Source organism: Rhamphochromis sp. 'chilingali', assembly GCF_963969265.1.
Source record: "Rhamphochromis sp. 'chilingali' genome assembly, chromosome: 2".
NCBI classification, from domain to species: domain Eukaryota; kingdom Metazoa; phylum Chordata; class Actinopteri; order Cichliformes; family Cichlidae; genus Rhamphochromis; species Rhamphochromis sp. 'chilingali'.
Window position 1 is genome coordinate 18414033 of NC_137930.1, and position 24155 is coordinate 18438187.

Here is a 24155-nt window from a genome sequence, read left to right on the forward strand (position 1 = left end):
TTACTGAACAGGTATTGATTATTAAAGGTGTGTACTGACATTTTTAAAACACATCTCTGGTAATATTAAATGCTTACTGGGATGATCTTTTGTTGTTAGCCCACATTGCACAGTGCTGTACTCTTTGGTAAATTTTTCTGATCATGCACAACATCAGCTCATTTTTCAACTTTTGCAGAAACCTGCTGATCCTTTTGCAGCTATTTATGTCTCTATATAAATAGAGTTAATATGATGCGCATTTATATGAGGTAATTACTTTTTATGCACTGAACTAGCATCCTATATTTTTATTAGCAAAACTGTTCACATTATTTATTCCAGTAATGGAGTAAGTACTCCATCCTACCACCTCCCTACACCAAAGTGCCAAAATGTTACAAATATGTCATTTAAAAATTGTACATTGATAGTTGCATTTTATATTAGCTTTGTATGTCAAAGGACCCATTATGCAGACTGGACCATTTCCCAAGCTGTAGACCAACTGTAACATATCGCTGAGAACCTTGAACCCCACACACATCATCATTTTTGTTTCCCATCCTTACTTGATCTCCTTTGCCCCCTTTGGGTCCTTGCTGTCCTTGAGGTCCAGGATGTCCCTGAAATTGACAACTGTGTTAATGAAAGCATGTAAAGACAAACCAGGTGACTGTCCCTGGTGTTTGTATGCCTGAAAATCACAAGTTTTGGCACTTACTGGCAGTCCGGGAGCACCGGGTCTACCTCGCTCACCATCCACACCAATTTGCCCCTAAAACATAACAACAGATTATAAAACAGATAATCACAAATTAATATTATAAAAAATCAAGTGGAAGGATGGTCCTCACTTTGTACCCAGGATCTCCTGGCTCCCCTCTTTCTCCTCTGTCCCCTGGAGGTCCCTGATAAGATACAAAGTCTATTAATAAACTGAAAATGACACAATTTCTGCAACTGTATAAAAGACAAACACGAGAAAGAGAAAGGAAAGTAAGTTGGGTGTGACTTACCATGTCACCCGGAGGACCAGGAGGACCCTCTACCTTCCCATCATCCCCTTGTTCGCCCTAAGCATAAAAGTAAGAAAAATTTTACCCAAATGTTTTCGAGTAATACAAACTTTCTTGATGATTTAAGCTTTTTTGAAATGCCCCCTGAGTGTTACATATTCAGCTTATTCCAGGGGCACAATAAGGATTTGGCCTATGATACAGTGAAAGAGTAAGAGAAACACGCCACGTAAAGTGAGCAATGCGTACCTTTTCACCTTTTGGTCCCTGAGGCCCTATGGGGCCTTGAGGTCCCTGATGGCCCTGCAAAGAAAGTCGCAAATAGTCATATTATCTAAACTAACTATAACAAATGCTTCATTGTGCTGACTCTGATGTATAACCTTAACAAAACAATCTTACCTCATAACCTGCAAGACCAGGCTCCCCCTGTTGACCCATTCGACCGGGAGCGCCCTATAGAATACAAGTGTTGCATCTTCAATTGTTTTATCTATTAAAGGATTATTACGCAAAGTGCTTGTGATTTACATTATTACTATTCCACCTTACCACATGACCAATAGTTCCTCTGGAACCCTTTTGCCCAACAAAACCTGGCGGTCCAGTCTTCCCCACTGACCCAGTCTCCCCGAGGTGACCTTGATTACCTTTGGCACCCTAAACGTACAGGATAAGAAGAGTTAGAATATACCTGAGCACACAGCATTTGTGTATTTGTTATTATTTCTGAATACTTGTTAGGTTATTTGATGCTAGCACCTTTGACCCTGGTTTGCCTTGTTCCCCAATTTTGCCAGGCTTCCCTTCTGGACCCTACCATGACAAAAGGTTTAGAGTGAGGTTTAAAAGTCTGTGCGTGTGTGTATGAATTTTAAAAGAAAGACAGGTGACTTACCCTGACACCAGTGAATCCAGGACTTCCAGGGGGGCCCTCCTTTCCCTTTTGTCCGGTTTCACCTTTTTCTCCTTTGTCACCCTCCTGACCCATGTCACCTTTTTCCCCCTAAAGGTGCACGATGGACAGCGGCACTCTTACACACCAAAACTAATGCTTTGGTTTGGAATACAGCATGGAGGACAGTTACATCACGAAAGGGAAAAAACATCTCACCTTGGTTCCATCAGGACCAGCCGGACCAGCTTCTCCCTCTAGACCTGGCTCTCCCTGCGCGCGCACGCACGCACGCACGCACGCACGCACGCACACACACACACACACACACACACACACACACACACACACATAAATATATTATGCTTATGAAAGAAACAAGAACAAAGAAGACTGTACAGCATAATTCAGATAAACATACCCGCTGTCCTATTAGTCCCTGCTCTCCGATATTCCCAGGAAGTCCAATGGCTCCCTGACACATAAACACAGATAGCTCTTAAACTTTGATATCCTGTTTACCACTACAGAGTAAAAACATAGAGCACGCCCAGCTAAAACTACAACAATATTATTCTCTCACCTTCTCCCCTGGCTCCCCTGGCAGTCCTGGTTCACCCACTTTTCCTGGAGGACCCTTGAAAACAGCAGATGACTCTTTGACATTTCATATGAATAATATCTCAACTTTTGTGTATGTATTGGCAAAAGAGAGAGGCGAGAGAGAGGGGAAAAAAAGAGCCCTTTGTTATGTAGCTGACTGATTAAATCGGACAGATTGGTTAAATTAAAGAGCGTTATTGATCTACTGGGGTAGGATGAGGAACAGATGCCACATATTTATTCATTTAGTTTTCACAACACCCTTTTTGTGCATGCAAATAAATAGCGTGACCTTTTGCATGTGGAATATGAATCCACGCTTGTCTGTAAGCGAGGTCTCTCACCTTTTGACCAGTCTCTCCCAAAGGTCCGATAGTCCCACGTGGCCCTGCCGGTCCCTAAATGACAAGAGAAATAGAGATGTTTCAGCCTAATTAAAATCAACTAGATTGTCATGTGCACAGAAAGAAAAAGAAAAAGGAACCTCTGGCTGATGTTTACTGTGAGTGTGCCAGTGGCTGATAAATCAGCACGCTTGCAGTACCCAGTTTGGCTCTGAATGCAAAGACTAATTGTGTCACTGATCCAGCTTCTTAAATGCTGATGCTTTGGCACAAAAACTTCATAAATAATGTCAGGGTACATTGCAGCCCTTCTAGCTACAAGATTGCAGCACAAGAAACATAATTGTGAAGAATGAATGGAAAATACGATTTTTCTCTGCTCTGTGGAGTATACAGCAAGAGAAATTATGTTAGTGATCAATTTTCTACTTAAACAGGAAACAGGAGAATATCAGCCTGTAACTCTGTCATATTAATGAAAACAAAGAGGGATGGGGTCTCCAGTGCTGCTGCGGGAAAGTCAGTATGCATGCAAACAGACACATTTCTGAGCCGCTATTTGTGCTCTGCCTGTCCCGCTGTTCAATAAAACAAAGCCACAAGAAGGAGAGCAAATCTTTTAAAGTAAAGACTGGATCTATTATAGCAATAGCAATCACGTCTACTTCCCTGCAAGTTCAGCAGTTTAGCGCTTCTATAAATGCGGAGTTTCTTTTTCAAAGATCAATCTTGTTTTTTGTCACTACAGAACAGATGTGCAAAGAATGAGACAATTCTCTGGCTGTGCCAGAGGAAACATTTAATACAGGCGAATATATTTTTAATAGGCACTCAAAAATGTCTCATAAACTAGCTCCTGGCTTATGGGAGCTAACAGGGCTGGGCAGAGTGAACTACTCTACCAAAAAGAATTATTAATATTAAAACTCTCAGAAGAAGGGAGAGGAAGTTTGATGAGCTGCAATGAAAATACGGCAAAAGACTGAAAAGGAAGGAAAGAGACTGTGGATGGTCGGAGATATCAAAACAGGAAAGGTATAAAGATGATGAAGGAATACAAGAGACATATTTGAGAAGATGGAAGAGGTTCATACTGGCTCGCCCGCTATTCCCTTGTCCCCTGGAGATCCAGAAGGCCCCTGGATACCCTGAAAATTTAAAAATCACATTTAAAAATCAAAAGAATGGCACTGCATTTCAGGTGTGATGTCAGATACAGTATATTCAGAAAATGACATCAGCAACTATAAAATAGAGAGAGTGGAGTTTCATGACTTCATCTAACCTTCCTCAGTTGTATTTGTTCAACATTCACATGTATGATTATAATGAACTTACAGAAAATCCTTTAGGTCCGGTTTCTCCTGGTTCTCCTTGCTTTCCCTGGAAAGACATAAAAAAAAGAATTAAAACAAAACGGTTCTACAGTGCGTATTTATAAACTTATGATGTAATAACACATACGATATGTTATTTGCCTGTCTAGCCATACAAACAAGTGTATCTTTGTGAAATCTATTACACTGATTCCTATCATGTTGCATTTACAACCATCTCTATAAATAAAGATCACTACAAGGTACTGCAACAGCTGCTCAGATACAGTAAGTCTCAAAGTCTCAAAACAAACAAAAAAAAAATCAAATAAAATGAACAATAAGTTGTCATATATGTAAATCTAGGCCACAGACTGTGGGTCTCCACACTGTCGGTATCATGTATGTCCTCTAAATTATGCTGAGGTCTCACTCCTCGGGAGGAACATAAGCACCAAAAAAGTACATGAGAGGAAGAAGTGGAAAATCAGAAAGGTACCGCAGGAGCTTTACCTGCGGTCCAGGGAAACCTAATTTTCCTGGAGGACCATCAGGACCCTGCAGAGAGGAAGAAGGATGAGCGCTAGCAACTGTCCAGACACATCAGTTTATTTCATATTTCCAGGTTTCAGAATGGAAAAAAGAAGATGTGTAGCCATTTTTTGTGCTGATCGTTGCTTATTTAGCAATTTTGTTCTCTTATATGCTTTTTTTCTGAATTGTGTCTGCGTGATTTGATAAAAGTATATCCCAGCGTCCTTACCTTCTTGCCCTCTAATCCAATCTCTCCAGCTGGACCGTCAGGCCCTTTCGCTCCCTGAAACACAAGACAGCTGTCACTCCACCAACAGAGGTCACTGTAATACTGCCAGAAAGCCACAACATACTGTAAACAAACATCTCTGTACACTTTGACACCAACACTTACAGTGTCCTGCATTTATCAGGGAAATATCAAAAATAAATATATCTGTGTGCTTGTAGTTAATGTATGTACATGTGCACAGAGGCTTCATGTAAAACTATTTCTTTTTTTTTTTTTTTAAATGACATCAGAAACAGCAGTATGCGACATTACGTGATGGCAGAGCTTCAGTTCATCCTTTGTCATTTTTTTTTTTTTTTTTTTTTTTTTTTTTTAATAAATAGGACAGGGGGAATGAATGAGAGAAAGAGGGGGAGAGAAAGAAAGAAAACCAAAGGGGAGAAGAGACGGTGAGAAGGGGGGGGAAGAGAGAGAGAGAAAAAAAAAAAAAAGAACTCCTGGGTCACCTGTATGGAGAAAAAAAAAAAACAAACAAAAAAAACAAACAGAGGAGACAGCAAACAACAAAGAGCAACATAATAATAGAGAAAACAAAGCACCATCACAATAAACTAGCTAGTCATAGATATCAATATTTACTAAATAATAAACGATATTGTGCAGCACGCAAGATAGACAGCGCACAGTGTGCTTTGAGGTAGCAGCCAAGAAAGCTTTAGTCCGCGTCTGTGAATACCCATGTGTGCATACCTGTGTGGATCAGCATGCTTGCATTCCAAAGGTTTCTCCATGTAATGATCTGCTAGGGAGTGTGGGGGGGCCACAGCCCCGTCCTCCAGGGTGTGAAGCAGGTATGGAGGAGATCAAAACTCCAGACATCCAGAGGCCCCCAGAACACAAGAGACCATGGAAGACCAACAGAGGGGCAGCCGCGCCACTGTTCCAGTAAGAGCTGAGGAGAGTCCCAGATGAGGGCTCGCCCAGCAGCCGCGGAGCAGAAGTCAGGGGGAGTTGCAGTGACGCGCCCGTGAGCTCCGCCGGCCCCCAGCTGCGCCTGAGTGACCGAGCCCCAGGCCGAGAGGCCGGGGGCACCCCACCTCCAAAGGGGGCCCGAGCGAGCCCCAGGCCCCAGGCCCCGACAAGCGGCCGCCAAGGAGTGAGCCGGTGTGTACCCGGACGCCCACCCCCAGACACAAAGAACCACCAACACACCGACACCTGAGGGAGTCCGCCACCGGCAGGGGAAGTGGTGGTGGGTGGAGATAGGCCTCCAAACCTTGGAGGGCCTGAGGTGTCCCCAGAGAGGTGGCGTCTGATACCCAACCTGACATATAGACACAGACATACAGGCACACACAGACACAAACATCCATTCCCACCCTCATGCTCTCATATGCACTCACTCCACACTCAACCAACGTGGAGACAGACATAAAGAGACGCTGTACACACGATCACACTCCCCAAGCGTACTCTACAAACCGGGTCTAGGTACCCTTGCCCCTGGAGGGGGGAATTGCACCCAGACCCAGGTGGTGTTACCCTTTTCCCTGCGGTGGGGAGAGGCAGACCACCCCGACTCCGCAGCAGCAGGGAGGCCCCACACCCCAGACCGCAGTCGGACGGCCAACTCCTCCTACTAGCCCTCCCGCTCCAGCAGGCCGCAGAGAATGGGGGTGGGAGAAGACTCCAAACCTCCCTCCACCCGCTCATTGTAGTGTTGATGCATATGTGTTCTAAGGTGCAATTAAAACCCAGGAGGGCATGGAGCTACCTGCCATGGAGCAGCAGGTAAGCGCATAGTCCCTCCTGCTAGCCCTCAATGACTAAGTGTATTTAAAATTGAGAGGTGGGCAACGACGTCAGGGGTGAGGTATACACCCTGATGGTAAATTGGACTCCGTGATTGTGCCCACCCCCAAGATCCTATATGTATGTGTAATGAGAGTGTGAATAATGTGAATGTCTAAGTTGTGGGATAAAATTGAGGCAGAGGCAGCCAGAAGGGGACGGGGGGGGGGGGGGGGGGGTAGCCTCCTCTGCACCCTGGTGACATACCCCCACTCCAAGGCCCTGCATGTGTGGGTGGTTGTGGAGGAGCGGGAAGAGGGAGGCAGCTGGAGATGGGGAGGGAAGGAAGGGAGGGGCAGGTAACCCCTCCCTGGGGCCAGCTCCCCCGCTGACCCCAGTAGGCACTCCCACCCTCCGCGACCCGCCAGGGAAGGGGGGCCCAGGCCCATCAGACCGGGGCCCAGTGCAGTAGCGCCCTCCGGCTCCACAGAGCCCTGGACAGTCCACCCAACCCCACCACAGAGAAAACTGCACCCACCCCACCATCCACACATCTTCCAGACTACATAAGACGGTAAACGCCCAGGCTGAGATCTTCCTCCACCTCTCCTGTATCTCCCCCTCCCGCAGAGAGTTCCTGAAGAGAAGAAAGCTCCTGCAAGATGTGACCATCCCCCCCATCAGATGAAGAGCCCCCCAGGCGGCTCGACGCACCGGCGGCACCCTGCTCCAGGGCCGGGCCCCCATGCACCCACCCGCCCACAACCCCGGCAACACACCAACCAGGACCCAAGCCCCCGAGGCCCGGCCCGGGCCCCAGCCCAGAGACGGAGCGCCCCCAGAACCTCACGCCCATCCCGGACCCACCCAGGGGCAGCCCGGTTGCCAGGTCAGTAACCCACGTCCGTCAGCACAGACCCTCCCCTAGCCCCGCTGCACGCAGCCGCGAGGAAACAGTCACCTGAGAGCCAACAGAGCCCCCAACCGGACGTGACCGCTACCCCGGGTTGAGCCCCCCAAGGAAGATGCCTCCGGGGAACCCCCCGACGCCCTAAGCCTGTCCCTACCCCCTCACCAATCACAACAGTGAAGGCGGGACCAAACTATGACCCCCCACCCCTACTAGGTGATGGAGCTGATAAAAGGGGCCCAGAGCAATTGATCTGATGTGGTGGCAGAGGCTGTGTCAAGACTAATGTAATCTAATAGATAATTTCTATATTGGTTAGAATTAAGATTATTTTTATTTTTCCAGTTCATGAGGACTGTTTTCTTGGCTATGCATAGGGCAGTGAAGATCATATGGGCTATATTCTTTTCTGAAGTGACATTATCTAAGCTGCCCAGTAGACACACTAAGGGGGAAGTTGGAATGTTACATTTCAGACACTTTGATAAGTCTTCACATATCTCGCGCCAAAACTTTTGCACTGGTGGACAGAACCAAAGAGCGTGGATGTAATTGTCTGGTGTATTGCCTTGACAGTGTGAGCAGTTGTTGGAAGATGTAAAGCCCATCTTGAACATCCGATGACCTGTATAGTGCACTCTATGAAGTATTTTGTATTGTATTAATTGCAGACTGGGATTTTTAATTAATTTGAAAGTTTTTAAGCAAATCTGAGACCAGAAGTTTTGGTCTAGGTTGACTGATAAATCTGCTTCCCACTTTGCAGTAGGAAGGGATATTGATTCATCTAATTTAGAAAGTGTTCTGTATATTTTAGATAATAATTTGGGGGATTTAAGAGTAAAAAAATGTGCCGCACTTAGTGGTGTTTGTAATTCAACTTGACTGAGGTTAAATTTCTTTTTTACTATGGATTTAATTTGTTGATATTCTAAAAACCTTGTCTTGTTGATCCCATATTGTTCAACTAGTCTGTCAAATGGAATAAATTCTGTTCCCTCTAATATATGTTCTAAGTATTTAATTCCTTTACAACTCCATTCTGGGAAATTAATCATATTATTGTTTTGTAATATGTCAGGGTTATTCCAGATAGGTGTACGTTTGCATGGGATTAATGAAGACGCCGTTATTTTTAGAAACTCCCACCATGCTGTTAGAGAAAAGCTGATGTTGATACTTTTAAAGCATTCATGTCTTTTGATGTTTGAGCTAATAAATGGTAGGTCTGAAATCTCTAGATCCTTGCATAGTGCCTGTTCAACATCTAGCCAGGGCTCATTTAAGAAGGTACGTTTTAACCATCCTGAGATGTACTGAAGCCTGTTGGCTAAGAAATATTGGTGAAAATTAGGCAGATCTAATCCTCCTCTATCCTTGGTTCTTTGTAGCGTTTTTAAGCTAATACGCGGGGGTTTATCTTTCCAAAGGAATTTGGAAATATATGAATCCATCTATTTCAATTACAAGTCAGGGCATGCACATATGCATACTGCTCACACTTAAACACACACATTTTTAGAACAGCTGTCTCTTTACTTTACTTGTATCCACCTGTCAAATAATCATTGTAAATCCACTAAAAGGCCTGCTAGTCCTGTGAGTAGTGAAAATAAATAGGAACCAGGCAGTATACCAGCGCAGTCCATCTGCTCTGCACCTGCATCCAAACCATATCTGTTGTCAGCGCTGTGGAAGATACTGGCTCACTAACATCGAGAAGATGCTCACTGACTGTGACTGTGTGACACCACACGGGTCAGTCGGATCTGATCGGATCTCGGTGGCTATAAAGAGTGAGCGTTTAACTGCCCCTTTCTCAGGATAATTGAAATATTTTAGAGTGGAAATCAAAAAGCCTATAACATGACAGCCCCACAAAGGAGGCCTTGTTGTGAGAGTGATTGATGACTGGGCACAGTGGGAGTTTGGCCCATGGAGAACAACGCTAGCTGAAGTGCTATAAGCCTATTATACATGGAGCTGGATGAGCACCGCTCATTAACATTCCTGTCTGGGGTACCTGCTACCCACTGGTTACGTTTACATAGACTAATTAGCTGACATGTACGGAAAATATTTTATTCTATCTAGGCAAAGAAAACATATTTATGCCTAAAACTTGATTAACCACATCAAGAGAGTCAGCATCTATATGAACTGGCCGTCTTGGATGATGCCAAGAGGGAGGGATGATGAGATGACTCTTCAGTATGGAAAACATTAGCAGAGGATTTCTAGTGATTAGAAGTCATGAGGAGTTATTAGACACAAAACGTGATTGGGTGACTCCTTGTGGCTGACATCCGCAAGTTTTACTGGAGTTTTTCTTCTTTTTTAAACTAGAAAATAAAAACAGACACAGAAAACGACAGCAGTGGCACTAACGCCCTACAGGCTGATGTTGGCGTGCAGTTTTATCTCCCTCTTTTTTTCCCCCACAATATATGCATGTCAGAAAACAGTCTCTGCAGAGCCAGATGTCACAGTTCACAAGGCCTCGTGCTTCAATCCAAGTAGGGAAAATCTAAAACACATATGCTGTTCAAATGGTAGTTGTATGCAGTCTCATTTCACACTAAGATGCTTTATCCAAGCGTGACAAAGTCTTTGATACAGAGCTGTTACAAAACAGCCTTACTTCATTTTCTTCTGTCCAACGGGAACATTAAATTGCTTGTGTCAGCTCGGACTTCATCGTGCCAATCAGTTTGTGTTTACTTGCTTCATTAAACGTGGTGAATGCTGAATACACTAAAAGCTTTTTATTTTAAAAACTGTTGCTGGGACTGAGCTTGTGCACATTTAGACAGCGGGGGTGAGATATGAGCGTCTGCGGTCGCACACTTAAGATCACAGCTGCTAACAGAGTCTGTGAGAGAGTAACTCCTGGCTTGCTACGCTCAGGTTTCTAGTCTTGGAAGACCCAGCGTACTAAGTCATGTGTGTGTGAATGTGTGTGTGAATGGGTGGATGACTGGATATGTAAAGCGCTTTGGGGTCCTTAGGGACTAGTAAAAGCGCTATATAAATACAGGCCATTTACCATTTACCATTTAAGTCATGTAGCAGCAGGCAGATTTATTGGCAGTGGAAGCTGCTGACATTAGTAATAACTGAAAACACAACTTGAGATTTTAGAGCGTGGCCAGGCCCATCTCCCATAGATTCTTCAGATGAAGAAGCTCAACCCTTTTTTACACCACTTTCCAGCTGGCTCATTGGACCCAAAGCAGTAAAAAGTTCCCAAACTAAAAACAGGCTAAAACTGAGGGTACGTTCACAACTGTGAAGTAAAACTCACCGTAAACATAATTATAGAAATTGTCCTCATTATCTTACTCAGAATTCATTATTATTGCACCTGAAAGCAGATGTTTAAGTGGGACTTCAAGAATTTATTTGCTTCATGGTGTTCCAGATGTCACATTTTATGAGCAACATCAATTATTGAGGATTGAAATTTCTCTTGATGGTATTTATCCAGATACTATTTCAGGTCTTAGTCCCTGTTTGCCTGGTTATCGTCTTTCAAGAAAGCACTCTGGAGTTTTATGTGTTTTTTATTGTTCCCGCAACGCTGAAATTGAAGAAATCGCAGTGTTGTTATTGGCATTATCTGTGTCTGCTAATTATCTGAAGTCTATTTGCATAGAGTTTGTTGCCACAACACTGGGGAAGTGTTAAACAGGTCGTAACAGAGAAAAAAAAACACAGGTGCTCTAACTTCCTCTAGAGTACTAAGCAGTGTAAAATAATGTAACTCGCTGCTCCTATCACTTTATAAGTATTAACTTCACAAGTGCAATTTATAATGCTAATGTATTTACACGAGGTTTCAAAAAATAAAAAATATATCAAAAATCTAATAATGAGATTTTTTTAAAAATGGAGAAAAAGGGCGAACAAGGGGGAAAGAATAGGAGGGCAACAAGTAGGTTTTTAAGGAGACAAAGAAACAGTAAATTTAAGTAATCGGTAAGTAATTTTAGGTAGTGCAGGAGTAGTTTTAAGTAAATTCAGGAATTTCATAGAAAAGGAAATTATTCATGGAAAGTAACTTCATGCACTGCATAAGTCATTTCGTGGTAATTTTGTGGAAAAACAAACAATGTTTCCCTACCTTACATTGTAAGCACACTATATGTATTATGAAGTGGTTTAACTTCCATGTAGTTTGCAGGAAAGGAGCGTCTCCTTTCCTGCTCGGAAGCTTGAAGGTTTTGCTTACACAGTAATTGCGAAAGAACAAAAATTAAGTTAGACTTTGCTCCATCATTTTAATGGAATTATAGAATAAGACAACATCCATCATAAACATCAACATAATGAATATCAAATAAAGCGATGTAAAAAGGCAAGATTATCCACTCCATAATGTGGCCTGCACCATGATAAGTAGAGCGGGTTCATGATGTAAGATGATGAAATATTGTTTCTTTTTCTGCAAACTTAGCATGAAATTGCGTACTACTAATAATTGCTTATGCAGTACTTAAATATTGTTACTTATTCTAGTGTTTTTAGTGTAATTTCAAATAAAATCCATTGAATTTCTATTTAATTACAGGGGAATTACTCCCCATTCGATCCCTATACAACCGTTGTAAGAGCTTGGTTTGCATTGCTGGCAATAAGTCAGACTCGTTCCCGGTGGGTGATGGGCTCCGCCAGGGCTGCCCTTTGTCTCCGGTTCTGTTCATAATTTTTATGGACAGGATTTCTAGGCGCAGCCAAGTGGCGGAGGGCTTTCGCTTTGGTGGCCTCAGAATCTCATCTCTGATTTTTGCGGATGATGTGGTTCTGTTGGCTTCATCGGGTGAGGGCCTCCAGCTCGCACTGGAATGGTTCGCAGCCGAGTGTGAAGCAGCGGGAATGAGGATCAGCACCTCCAAATCTGAGGCCATGGTTCTCAGCCGGAAAAGGGTGGAGTGCCCACTCTGGGTCGGGGATGAGTTCCTGCCCCAAGTGGAGGACTTCACGTATCTCGGGGTCTTGTTCGCGAGTGATGGGAGAAGGGAGCCAGAGATCAACAGACGGATTGGGGCTGCAGCTGCAGTAATGCACCTAGACCGGTCCGTCGTGGTGAAGAGGGAGCTGAGTGTAAAAGCGAAGCTCTCAATTTACCGGTCGATCTACGCCCCTACCCTCACCTATGGGTAGGGGCGTAGTGACCGGTGAGGTGTTCCAGGTATGTCCCACCGGGAGGAGGCCCTGGGGCAGACCCAGGACACGCTGGAGAGATTATATCTCTCGGCTGGCCTGGGAACGCCTTGGAGGAGGTGGCTGGGGAGAGGGAGGTCTGGGCCTCTTTGCTTAGGCTGCTGCCCCCGCGACCCGGCCTCGGATAAAGCGGATGAAGATGGATGGATGGATGGGATTTACTCCCTTAGTCACGGGTCGTGTTATAAAGCCTCAGCAGTGGCATTTGTGAGTGATGTGTCAGTTTGCTATTAAAGCAGAATAATTCAATCCAATCTTAGTTAATCATTAACATAAACCCTGCTTCCCCAGTTTACTATATTTATCTGCAAGCAGCTTCCAGATGAGCAACAAAAGCCAGATCCCATTTTCCAACCACAACAGAAGTGATGTTGGACTAACAATGACTCGTTCCCATAACCACCAGTTATTGTTCCATTTCTATGGAATGAAGAAAAGAGCATTTGGTTTACATCACCAGAGCTCTTCTAGTGCTCACAATGAGTTCGCCCCCTCCCCCAAAAAAGGCTGAAACATTAATTCTTCAACTTTGAAACTGCATATGTGTGCAGAAGCACCCGCGTCCTTTAAAACATCTATAACATCAGCTCAGATCCCGCCACACATCACTTCACCTTATTCACCAAACAGCTCTGAAAGCAGTAGCACAGATCTCCTATAAACACACAGCAGAGGATATGCAAAACAGAAAATGGTGTATATACACACTCTTCTGCCAAGTCTATGATCTGTTCTCAAGGCTGGGATCTGTGACACAGTGACTGCAGAACGCCAGTCAACACCTAAGCTGCAAAGAAAAAACCCCCCAACTAAACTCACGTGAACCTTTCGACTTACCCGCAAGCCTTTAGGCCCTCTGGTACCAGTTGGCCCAGTCGCTCCAGGAGGGCCCTGATAAACAAAGGAAAATGGGGGATAAAGAGAAAACAAGGGGGAGGGACAGAAATAAAACAAAGGTTTACACTGACAGACCACAGAGCCCCCTGGCTGTTGACCTTGCAGGGCAGCCTGACCTCGGGAACATACTGTAGGGTTTGTTGTTAGATCTGTCACTCACATCAATTAAAGGGTCTGCTCTGGAATCCTGTCCTGCTGCACCCCAAACCCCCCGTATTTATATTTGTTTTGGTGGCTCAGTGGCCCCTGCTTTCAACCAATGATTGGCCCGCTGTCAAAGCCGGCCACGGCAAAGAACGGGGGGCAGGGGAAGCTTCTAATTGGTTATAGGTGTTGGGCTTTTGACTGACAGGAGGGTAATGCACATTCGGCGGGAGGCTGCCAGGTTTTATAATGCTCAGAGAAACCTACAGAATGTTGGTAACTAAAATTACTTAAAATATAATCTACGAATGAATGAAATTAAAATACTTTAAAAAAAATAAGAAAAAGTTAATTGATTAATATTTCAAATGTCTATGAAACAGACACTTACTATTGTTAGTAACCACTCACTGTCACCACTATGATTAGAGAGGATCATATACAACTATGAATGAGTAAAAAGAAAGTGCAAAATATGCAAAAGGATGGTGACTTACTGGTCTTCCTTGTGGTCCAGTAGGTCCGGCCTCACCTGGTCCCCCCGGGTGACCCTGGTGTGCAAACATAGATAAACATAAACTCAGTACATCGATTACAACTGATACACATCAGGAAAAAACACAAAAACAACACAAAATGATGATATTCTGACACTTTCACCTATTACAAAGCAAGTTTATTTAAGCAGAAAGGTGTTGACATAAAGGCCAAACTCATTCTCCAAATTGCACTGAGATGTGTTTGAGGCAATAAATTGTCCATCTTTCACACCCTCATTGGTAGTTCAAACATACATCTGGAGAAAAGCTCTGTCCGCTGGAAAATATGTTTTATGTAACGATGAAAGAGAAAGCGGAACAGAAAGAAAATAGACAGCATGAGGTGATGATTTTATGTAGGAAAACATACTACTTTTGGCTGCTTTTCTCTCTCTCTTATTTTTTTTTTTTATAGTAGCTCGTTTTTGGCCAGGCCATTTGTAAAAGCATAACTATATAATGGGGAGTACTTCAGTCAGAACTACTCAAGACAGCAGAGTGCAATAAAAATCTATCCAATACACAAACTTATAGCACAGTAGGCGGTTCTGATGTCATGCAGGAATAAAACAAAGAAGCCTACAGTATGAGCACTCTGTTAGTGACTATAGATGTCTGCTGGTCAGCTCCCCTCACATTGTATGATGCAGACTTTTCCAGAGGGTCTGTTTCTGTTTTGTAGCTGGCCAACACAGAACTTCCTTGTGAGTGAGTATGTGTGTGTGTGGTGAAGTCCTCTGAGAAATCTAACTGGCTGTCAGCCAGCAGGAAAACCTTCTCTGCTTGAGCAACAATGATGACTAAATTCTTATCCACTCCGGCAAGTCGCATACATTAGACAAGTCCGTAAAAGACCCTACACGATAAAGAGTCGACGAACTCTGTTTGAAAGAGCAGGTTAAGCTAAGTTATCCTTTATTGATCTTCCTCTCAACGCTCAACGCATCCTCAGTATTCAGAGCAGCGTGCAGCCACTGTGTGGAGCTCTAAGCCGGCACCTCAGTCAAATCCCTTTGGGAGAGTTTATCTTGTGATATTTTCGATGGCATTTTGAACTTAGGACCTGAGGCGACAGTACTAACCACTGAGCAGAGATGTCAGACTAATTTTAGTTCCTGGGCCACATACAGACCAATGTGATCTCAAGCGTGCCAGGCCAGTGAAACCATTGCATAACAAACTATAAAAAAAACAAAACATCTCTAAATGTTACCCTTTCTTTTAATATAATGGACTACAATCACTGACAATGAATAAACCGGCCATTTCCCCAGTGACTGTCTCACTCCACTGTCATTATAAAGAAAGGCTACTGTAATAACGTTTAAACTCTGCAAAATCCTACATTGGTTCAGACTGGATTCCTTTGGTGGGCCTGTTCTGGCCTGCGGTCTGTATGTTTGACACCCCTGGGGTAAAAGAAAGTGTACAACACTGAGGGAATTACTCAGAGGTCCTGCAGACGGTAGAGAAATTATCAAGCGATGTCTGAAAAAAAAAACCAATATCCTCTTTCTATTTTTGTGTTTTCTTTTGAAAAATTTCCAGCAGGACTGTCAGCACTTTTCTGACCATTAATACCATCACAGAGGTAAAATATCACAACGGATTCACTGGAATTATTTCCACCTTTGTTTGAATGAATATTACAAGCTCTGTTCCCCAGTTAAAGCCCTCTTGTCAATTGCCAAACCACTGCTTAGAATACAGGGTTTAAAGCTGCCTGAACTGTGACGACTGAGCTGTGCTTTGAGGAAAAAAAACCAACATATTCTGTCACATTCTTGTGGTACATGTGTGCTTAATCCCTCACAGCACTATATTCCCATGGGAATAACAGACACAGTTTAATCTAAAATGACCATTTCTTAGGATTTTTAACAAAGACAAGATACCTTCTTTGGAAATGTAATCTTGAGGTCACGTTTTAACAGACTCAAACGTCATTCTTTCTCAGTGTGAAAGCCCTCCACACTCTAGCTGTCATTCTGTCTTACCGTTGGTCCCTTTTCTCCAGGTGGTCCAGGAAGGCCCATCTCCCCTCGATCTCCCTAAAATTGCACAAGTCCAGTGTTTTCTCTTCAACGTGATCTTGTAAAGACTATTGAAATAAATTCATGGGAAAAAACCCCCGCAAATTATTACCTTCTCTCCTGCCAGTCCCGCCTCTCCCACAGGTCCAATGAAGCCCACCAAGCCCTGAAACATGTTGAATGGATGAATTAATAGATGTTTGAATTAATGAATTGGTAAAAAGCAGCCAAGCCGCCAAGGGTTTCTTACTCTCTCTCCCATGGGTCCAACTTTTCCAGTGATGCCAGCCTCTCCCTGCAGAGAGAAATATGCAATTACTTAAAAGATTAGAATAATGAATTTAATGTTCTTCAATGTATTTTGCCAAAAAAGCAATAAAAAAAAATCATAAATAAAAGTGGGTTTTTTTCACCTTAACTCCCTCTGTACCGAGTATCCCAGGGAATCCTTGCCTGCCCATTCTACCCTGAAAGATTTTAGCACAGGATGATGAATAATGAGGGATGCACTTGCCAGTGAACGCATCATTAATGTTAATCCCAGATTCTCAGCAAGGATAAAAGATCTTTTTCCTGTGAGATGACAGCTTGAGGAGAGAAGCGGGAAACGGTCGGTTCACCGTGCACGTACATATGCAGTGCGGTTTACAGGTATTGCTGACAGTACATTTTGGCGAGCTGTAAAAAAAGTGATAGAATGACTAATGCTCCTCTTGCGCAGACAGTCATTCCTGGGGTTAAGGTGGGTGAAGGTAAGGACGTTTTGGAGGGGGGGGGGGGGGGGGGACTTTTTTACTGGTAGTACCACCTTCAGGTCAGGAATGCCTGAGCCATAGTTCTTGATTGAGTGACTCAACGGTACCAAAGTTTTACTCAGGTTTGCTCAGCTGCTTATACAACGCAGTGCTGGATAAGGCTCTAAGATACAAAGGGTGAAGGCAGATTCTTGCAGTTAATTAGAGATTTCCAAGAATTCTTCTTATCATCTTTTTTAGATTAGAGGAAGATCATTCATTGTGCAGAGAGAGAGAGACAAATGAAGAGCAAATGAGAAGATGAGGGAGAGGATAAAAAAGAGAGAGGCTAATGCAGCGATACAGAGTGTCAGTCTGTGCTGAAGCTGAAAGACAGCTAGCTGATGAGGTGGAGGAGTAGGAGGACCTGCGGCACCTGGCCAGAGATCAATCACAACTCCCGGAGGAGTCGTACGGCGCTTCCCCTCGGAAGGAGCACAAAAAGGAGGTTAGAGTCTGATGCAGGCGAGTGGGTGGGAGGAGGGTGAGTGTGGAGGGAGTTAGGCTGAAAGAAAGTGCAGATGAGTGGAAGAAAGGATGGGATGACAATTACTTAGGTAGCATCTGAGTTTGTTTTGCTGTGAAGTGTAAGCTTGACCAAATATTTATTCTGAAAATAATTTTTTAAAATTTCAGTCATTTCAAAAATATTTTAATAGTCACAATCACAAATCTTATGCTTCTGCAGTGGCCCATTACTGTCTTCAAGCATTTTATGACACCTATAAATCGTTCCACCTATAAACATGGTGATTGCAATTATTGCCCCCTAGTGGCCATGATCAAGAATTGCATGCACCATGAGTAAAATCTCCTGAGGCTACAGGAGGCTGTGTAAGACACAGAACACAAGACTTCTGACTTGTCCAAAGCAAGAAAAACCCACAAAGAGAGCCTACTTTATCACCGTTCATATGCTCTCTAACTGTGGCACAGCGAATGTTGCGCATGCATAAAGCTAAAGCTGTGAAGTTAAAATACGTACGATGGAGCTGGCTGAGAATTAAAAGGAGTAACACATGATTTAAAGCAAGCCACATATTGATCTTGTATAGCTCTTTCTGTCTTTGTGGTTAGGTTACTGTCTACTCTGTAGTAAAAGTTTAACCCTGGGGTGCAAACACCACGCTAATTTAAACAGTAAGTATTAATTTAGTTGATTGTCACGCTTGGGGACAAATTTAGCCTCACATTGCAATGCTTTTCACAGTCTAAGTGATAGCTCTGTCCCTTCCCCTCCCTCTATCTTTGGTGAGGAGCTTACCACAGATAGAAATAGGATGCTTCTGCATGGGATACAATTTAGACAAACATGCTAAATTATACGATACAACTACAGAAACAGGCAATTATAGCCCTTGTTTTTCACTGATCAAACATGCGCACATTGTGTTGTTCTAACTTACGATACTCTGGTGGAAAGTAATGAGCCTTGTTTTATGGCCTACATGAGACCTGACTATCTTTCTCCTTTGTCACGTGGTGTGAGCAGAATCATCTGCAGCTCAACGTGGCAAAGACCAAGGAACTGATCGTGGACTTCAGGAAGACCAGGAAACACTTGACCCCTGTTTCAATCCAGGGGGTCAGTGTTGACATTGTGGAGGACTATAAATACCTTGGAGTACACATTGACAATAAACTGGACTGGGCTAAAAACACCACAGCACTTTACAGGAAGGGCCAGAGTCGTCTCTATTTTTTGAGGCGACTGAGGTCCTTCAACATCTGCCAGAAAATGCTGAGGATTTTCTATGAGTCTGTGGTGGCCAGTGCGATCCTCTATGCTGTTGCATGCTGGGGGAGCAGGCTGAGGGTCGCAGATGCCAACAGACTTAATAAACTGATCCGTAAGGCCAGCAATGTTGTGGGGATGGAGCTGGACTCCCTCAAGGTGGTGTCGGAGAGGCGGATGCTGTCCAAGATAAAGACAATGTTGGATAACACCTCCCACCCACTCCATGACATGTTGGTCAGTCACAGGAGCTCGTTCAGTGAGAGACTGAGATTACCGAAAAGCACCACTGAACGACACAGGAAATTATTCCTGCCTGTGGCCATCTCCCTGTACAACGCATCCACTTAACACACTGTTTGCTGCTACAGCTACACATGTTTCTTTTCCAAATATTTATTTATAAGTGACTTATGTATGTATGTATGTATATATATGTATATATTGTACTATTCTTAGTTAGTGTATTGTCTGTCTTGTCTTAATGTTGGTTTAAAATGGAGCACTGTAACAAAAAATAATTTCCCCCAGGGATCAATAAAGTATTCTGATTCTGATTCTGATTCTGATTCTCTCGTATCCTCTATTTTCATAGGAGCAGGTGTTTAACCAATAACTCACCTCGAGTCCTGTTAGGCCCGGTGGTCCAATAGGGCCCTCGTCTCCCTGGAAACAGATGATATTGATCTTAGCATGGCTTATGTTTAGGGACATTAAGTGTTTCTTAGCAAAAAATAAATAAAAAATCCTTGTGCCATAAATCTTTGAATGCCTGTCAGGCACAGTGGGGTCATTCTTATGTGGGTGGCGTCTGAGAGTCTTACCTCCAAGCCAGGGATCCCTCGTGGGCCTGGTAAACCTCTAGCCCCTGGTTTTCCCTTGATGGGTAAAAGACAGTAAAACAATTGTAAAAGTAATTGTAGCATTTACATATGTGTTTTGAGCCACAGTAGCAGCACTGTTATGGGGAAAATGATACGGGTCTGTTAGTTAGATTGGATGGACAGCCATAAAAATTTGAGACAGACAACAATGGGCCCCAGAGGATGAATCCTCATGACTCCGGTGTTATCGGACAGTTCCTTGGCCTGTATTTGTATAGCACCACCAGTAGGCAACGGGTGAAGTGTCTTGCCCAAGGACACAACGACCGAGACTGAACCGGCAACCTTCCGATTACAAGGCGAACTGCCAACTCTTGAGCCACCATCTACTGAAACTTTCTCCAGATGATGTTTAGTTTATGATCAAGTATAAGCAAAAGTAATGCTCAAAACTAAAATAAGGCAGTGGTATTACACCTACTTATATAAATATAAAAACATTATCATCATGTGAATATTAGGGGGCTGGCGTTATAATTTAGCTCAAGAGCCACTGTATCTCTCCCAGTGTTGCTGTGGAGCACTAGCCAAGTTCTGTCCCTGTTTTGAATCATGAGTTAGTTTAGGGACTGCTTAGCTTAGATCATGATTTTACTAACCTTTGGTCCTTCAAGGCCGTTCTCTCCTGGTGGTCCCATGTCACCAGGAAAACCCTATCAAGATTAAAAAGGGCATCGATTATTATTCTGTCTGTGAAATACAGACATCAAATGCAACAACAAAGGAGTAAATACAAACCTCAGGGCCCGGAGGTCCGGGGGTACCATCGGGACCTTTCTCTCCTGGCTTTCCCTGTAAAACAGAAAGACTTGAAACAGTTGGATGTGATAAGAAATAAAAACTCATGCTGAAAATGAGATGAGAGGATCAGTGACATTTGCAAATGTCTGTGCATTTGGGACAGCCAGCAGCTGAGTCCTGTACTACGAAGCAGGATTTGGGCTTATCCATGTAACTTCAGTGTTACCACTTGTTTGTCTGTTTTATGAATGTGGTTCACTTATTAATGGGGTGCATTGGCAAGGCAAAAGACCTAACTTTTTCTGGAGCTGTCATGGTCCGTGGTCCTGTGTCTGTGGAATGCGTGATGCTCGGGTAGCCACACCCCCGGGCTGGGCCATCACCAGCACACCTGCTCTCCATCCCGGTGATTACACGGAGATCCACTTAATCCGGCGCTGACGGATGCTCCACGCCAGTCCGTAGTCATCCCCACAGTGGTAACCAGACTTCCACGAAAAGTGTGCAGTCTCTCCTGCTTGGAACTTTGTTTAACCTGCCTACTTCTGTCCAGGTTTCTACTCGGCGTCTGCTACCTGCCTGTCCTCCGGCTCAACTGGATCTCGCGGTGCTCACCTGGCCCACTCGCCATTCCACGGACTTCCTGCCCCCACGGACTGCCACACTTCCCTCCCGAGCTCCCACGGTTCCGTTCTATCGTAAGGCCCTACTCTAACTCAGTCCTGATATGTTCTCCCCGCTTCCTGGCTCCCTAGTAATCATCTCCCCTTTCTATTGCAGCCCCCCGCCGTCCCGATCCCGGCGTCCTCGTGTCATTGTTTCCCCGGATTTTTAGTTTCTGTTTTGCTCTCTACTTTCCCCGGGCCGCCTTTCGTTGTTTTATTAAAGTGTCTTTTTGTTAGCTCGGAGTCTGCGCCTGGATCCTTTCGTGCCCGCGCACCACGGCGCATGACAGGAGCAGGTTATGTTTGAAATGAGCTCAACAGGTACGAAAGCACTGCTCACTGATCAATCAAGTCTCAGCAAGTTGTCCACGTCCTGAACCAGCAATGCTGACCATCACACTACCACCACCATGTTTGATTGTTGGTATGGTGTTATTTATGAAATGCTGTGTTAGTTTTACACCAGATGTAACGGGACTCAAAGCTTCCAAAAAATTCAAAGTTGGTCTCGTCAGTCCACAGAATATTTTCTCAAAAGTCTTGCGGCTCATCAAGGTGTTTTATGGCAAATGTGAGACGAGTCTTTGTGTGTCTTTTTGGTCAGCAGTGGTTTCCTCCTCTCTTTTACAGATGCCATTTTTGCCTAGTCGCTTTCTTATTTTCTAATCATGACCTCTGACCTTAATTGAGGCAAATGAGGCCTAAATGAGGCCTAAATGAGTCGTTGATGTGTTCTTGAAGTAATTTTGATCGGCCGGTCACTCCTGGGAAGCTTCACCACTGTTTCAAGTTGTGAATAATGGCACTCACCGTGGTTTACTGGAACCCTTTTCCACTTGACTTTGTTTCTCAGATGTTTCTTTACATCGTGGCATGATGTGCTGCTTTTTAAGATCTACTTAACTTTGTCAGACAGGTTCTGTTTAAGTGATTTCTTGATTCAGCAAGTCTGGCATAATCAGTCCTGGGTGTGGTTAGTAAAGCTGGACTTAACTTCCTGAGAGACTGAAATGCTACTTTCAGCTGCTCCATTATTCACAAGGGATTGCTACAGTGGGTAGCTCCACATGTTTGATTTGGCAGATTTCTTTTACATCTGATGCAACCCTATAAAGGTTTGTGCCTCCTTCTAGGATCAGACTAGGGGTCTCTCACTTGTTAGGCAACTATAGAAACCACTACACTATAGAGCCACTTGACCTGATATAATGCTGGTGACAGTTTCCTGGCAAAGAGCAGCGACTTCCTGGACACTCTAATGGATGCTTGTAAACCTCATGGATAGGAAATTGTTGCATCAGGCCAAGAAATAGTCCTGGACATAACAGGCTATAAAAATAGTTATGTTTACTGTTGATTAACAAAAACCCTACTTTAAACATTAAAGATTACATAATGTGCAGGTTTTGGACCTTTTGACACTGCTGAGCTTGCAGTTTTCAGCTTTCTGCTAAGTTAACTGGTATGTCTGAGTTTTGTTTTCTGGCCAAACTGTTAGCACAAAGGCTATTAAGGAAATAGCTTAAGGACCAATGAAGGCAAAAACAAACAAACAAACAAAAACTAAACTATTGCTTATCTAATTGCTTATCCACATTTTAACAGTTAAATGTATTCCTGGTTTTCATGAATACATTCCCAGACAAGAACTAACCTGTGGTCCCGATTTCCCACGGATGCCTGGTAAACCTGGGGCCCCCTGGACACCCTGTCCAATACAAACAAAAGTTAAAAACTCAGAGAGACAGTCAGACAGGATCAGAAGCTTAATTTATTTTCTAGCAAAGCAGACATTCGACATGCATGACTCTCTGTTCAAGATTGTGCTATCTCTTGAGGCCACTCTGCTCTGTGATGGATTTGAATTTTGCTTACACACAGAGACAAATGTGGAGGGTGAACACATGAATTTCCTTAAGCTGAACAGCAGACATCTGGAAAAGTCATTTTGCAAAGACAAAGGCTGTGTAACACGAGTGTACTGCAGGTAGCGTTCCGTACGGTGGCTGAGGAGGTCAGAAAGCAGTGAGATAGAGAGCGTGTGCATGTGAGGCGTGCACAACTGTGTTGCAAAGGTGACGTACCTTGTCTCCTTTGAATCCAATCTCCCCTTGCTCTCCAGGAATCCCAATTTCACCCTGACAGAGAGAGAGGAGGAGACGAACACGCATACATAGGTGGATGGATGAGGTATGGACAGAAAAAAAGAAAAAAAAAAGGAAACCATTAGGGGGGAATGAAATGTTCCACTTTTCCAAATACAAGCTTTTATTATTTTTTTTTAAACAGACAATACTAATTAGCAGTTTACACTTTATGAATATCCACACACAGCGAGTGTTATTTACTGGATTAGCCAACTATTCCATGTGGTGTCAGTATGTATTATAAAAGGCATTGCTGCAGTTTGTCACACCACATGTTTTGCAGGCCGTTCCAGCACAAAACAAATGAGTAATAATGAGTAACTGCAGTAATTACAAATGCAAAGTGAGAAGTGTCCAATAAACCAAATTTCAAACATGAGGCCTCTGATGAAGGTCTTTCAGTCACTTTCAGATTTGACTATTTGTGCTTTACCATCATTAAGGTATTGTGCACTGTTCTGGTTTTAGTAGAGGCAGCCAGATTTTACTGCTGTCCTTAAAAGGCCTTCTAGTTGAACCTCCTTAAATCATCAGTGCTGAGTGGTCTCTTCATGCTGCTGTTTGTTTTAAATTTCAAGGACAATGTCTGTCTACTTTTCTTTCATTTTCTTCAATAGCTTGGCTGGCTGCTTTAAATTAAAATGCTTCCATAATAGATTTCACAAAAATATGCATATGGAAACCTCATCTACACCAATAGAAACAATCCTCAGAGGTTTATATAAGTTAA

The 24155-nt window shown here is 43.6% G+C and overlaps 1 protein-coding gene across 1 annotated transcript in view; it reads right to left on the reverse strand.

Moving 5' to 3' along the window:
* The window catches only part of col27a1a (collagen, type XXVII, alpha 1a), a 71985-nt gene that overhangs the window by 6192 nt on the left and 41638 nt on the right, over positions 1-24155 (reverse strand). Inside the window, exons 17-45 of the mRNA XM_080865961.1 lie at positions 23363-23416; positions 22933-22986; positions 20611-20664; positions 20472-20525; positions 19813-19866; positions 19610-19654; positions 16873-16926; positions 16710-16754; positions 16572-16625; positions 16424-16477; positions 14385-14438; positions 13684-13737; positions 4920-4973; positions 4670-4714; positions 4179-4223; positions 3935-3988; positions 2841-2894; positions 2477-2530; positions 2315-2368; positions 2113-2166; positions 1897-2004; positions 1761-1814; positions 1551-1658; positions 1401-1454; positions 1248-1301; positions 999-1055; positions 837-890; positions 704-757; positions 552-605 (exon numbers count right to left, since the gene is read on the reverse strand). Of these exons, the coding sequence (XP_080722087.1) occupies positions 552-605; positions 704-757; positions 837-890; positions 999-1055; positions 1248-1301; positions 1401-1454; positions 1551-1658; positions 1761-1814; positions 1897-2004; positions 2113-2166; positions 2315-2368; positions 2477-2530; positions 2841-2894; positions 3935-3988; positions 4179-4223; positions 4670-4714; positions 4920-4973; positions 13684-13737; positions 14385-14438; positions 16424-16477; positions 16572-16625; positions 16710-16754; positions 16873-16926; positions 19610-19654; positions 19813-19866; positions 20472-20525; positions 20611-20664; positions 22933-22986; positions 23363-23416 (1641 nt within the window). The remainder of the gene's footprint in view (positions 1-551; positions 606-703; positions 758-836; positions 891-998; positions 1056-1247; positions 1302-1400; positions 1455-1550; positions 1659-1760; positions 1815-1896; positions 2005-2112; positions 2167-2314; positions 2369-2476; positions 2531-2840; positions 2895-3934; positions 3989-4178; positions 4224-4669; positions 4715-4919; positions 4974-13683; positions 13738-14384; positions 14439-16423; positions 16478-16571; positions 16626-16709; positions 16755-16872; positions 16927-19609; positions 19655-19812; positions 19867-20471; positions 20526-20610; positions 20665-22932; positions 22987-23362; positions 23417-24155) is intronic.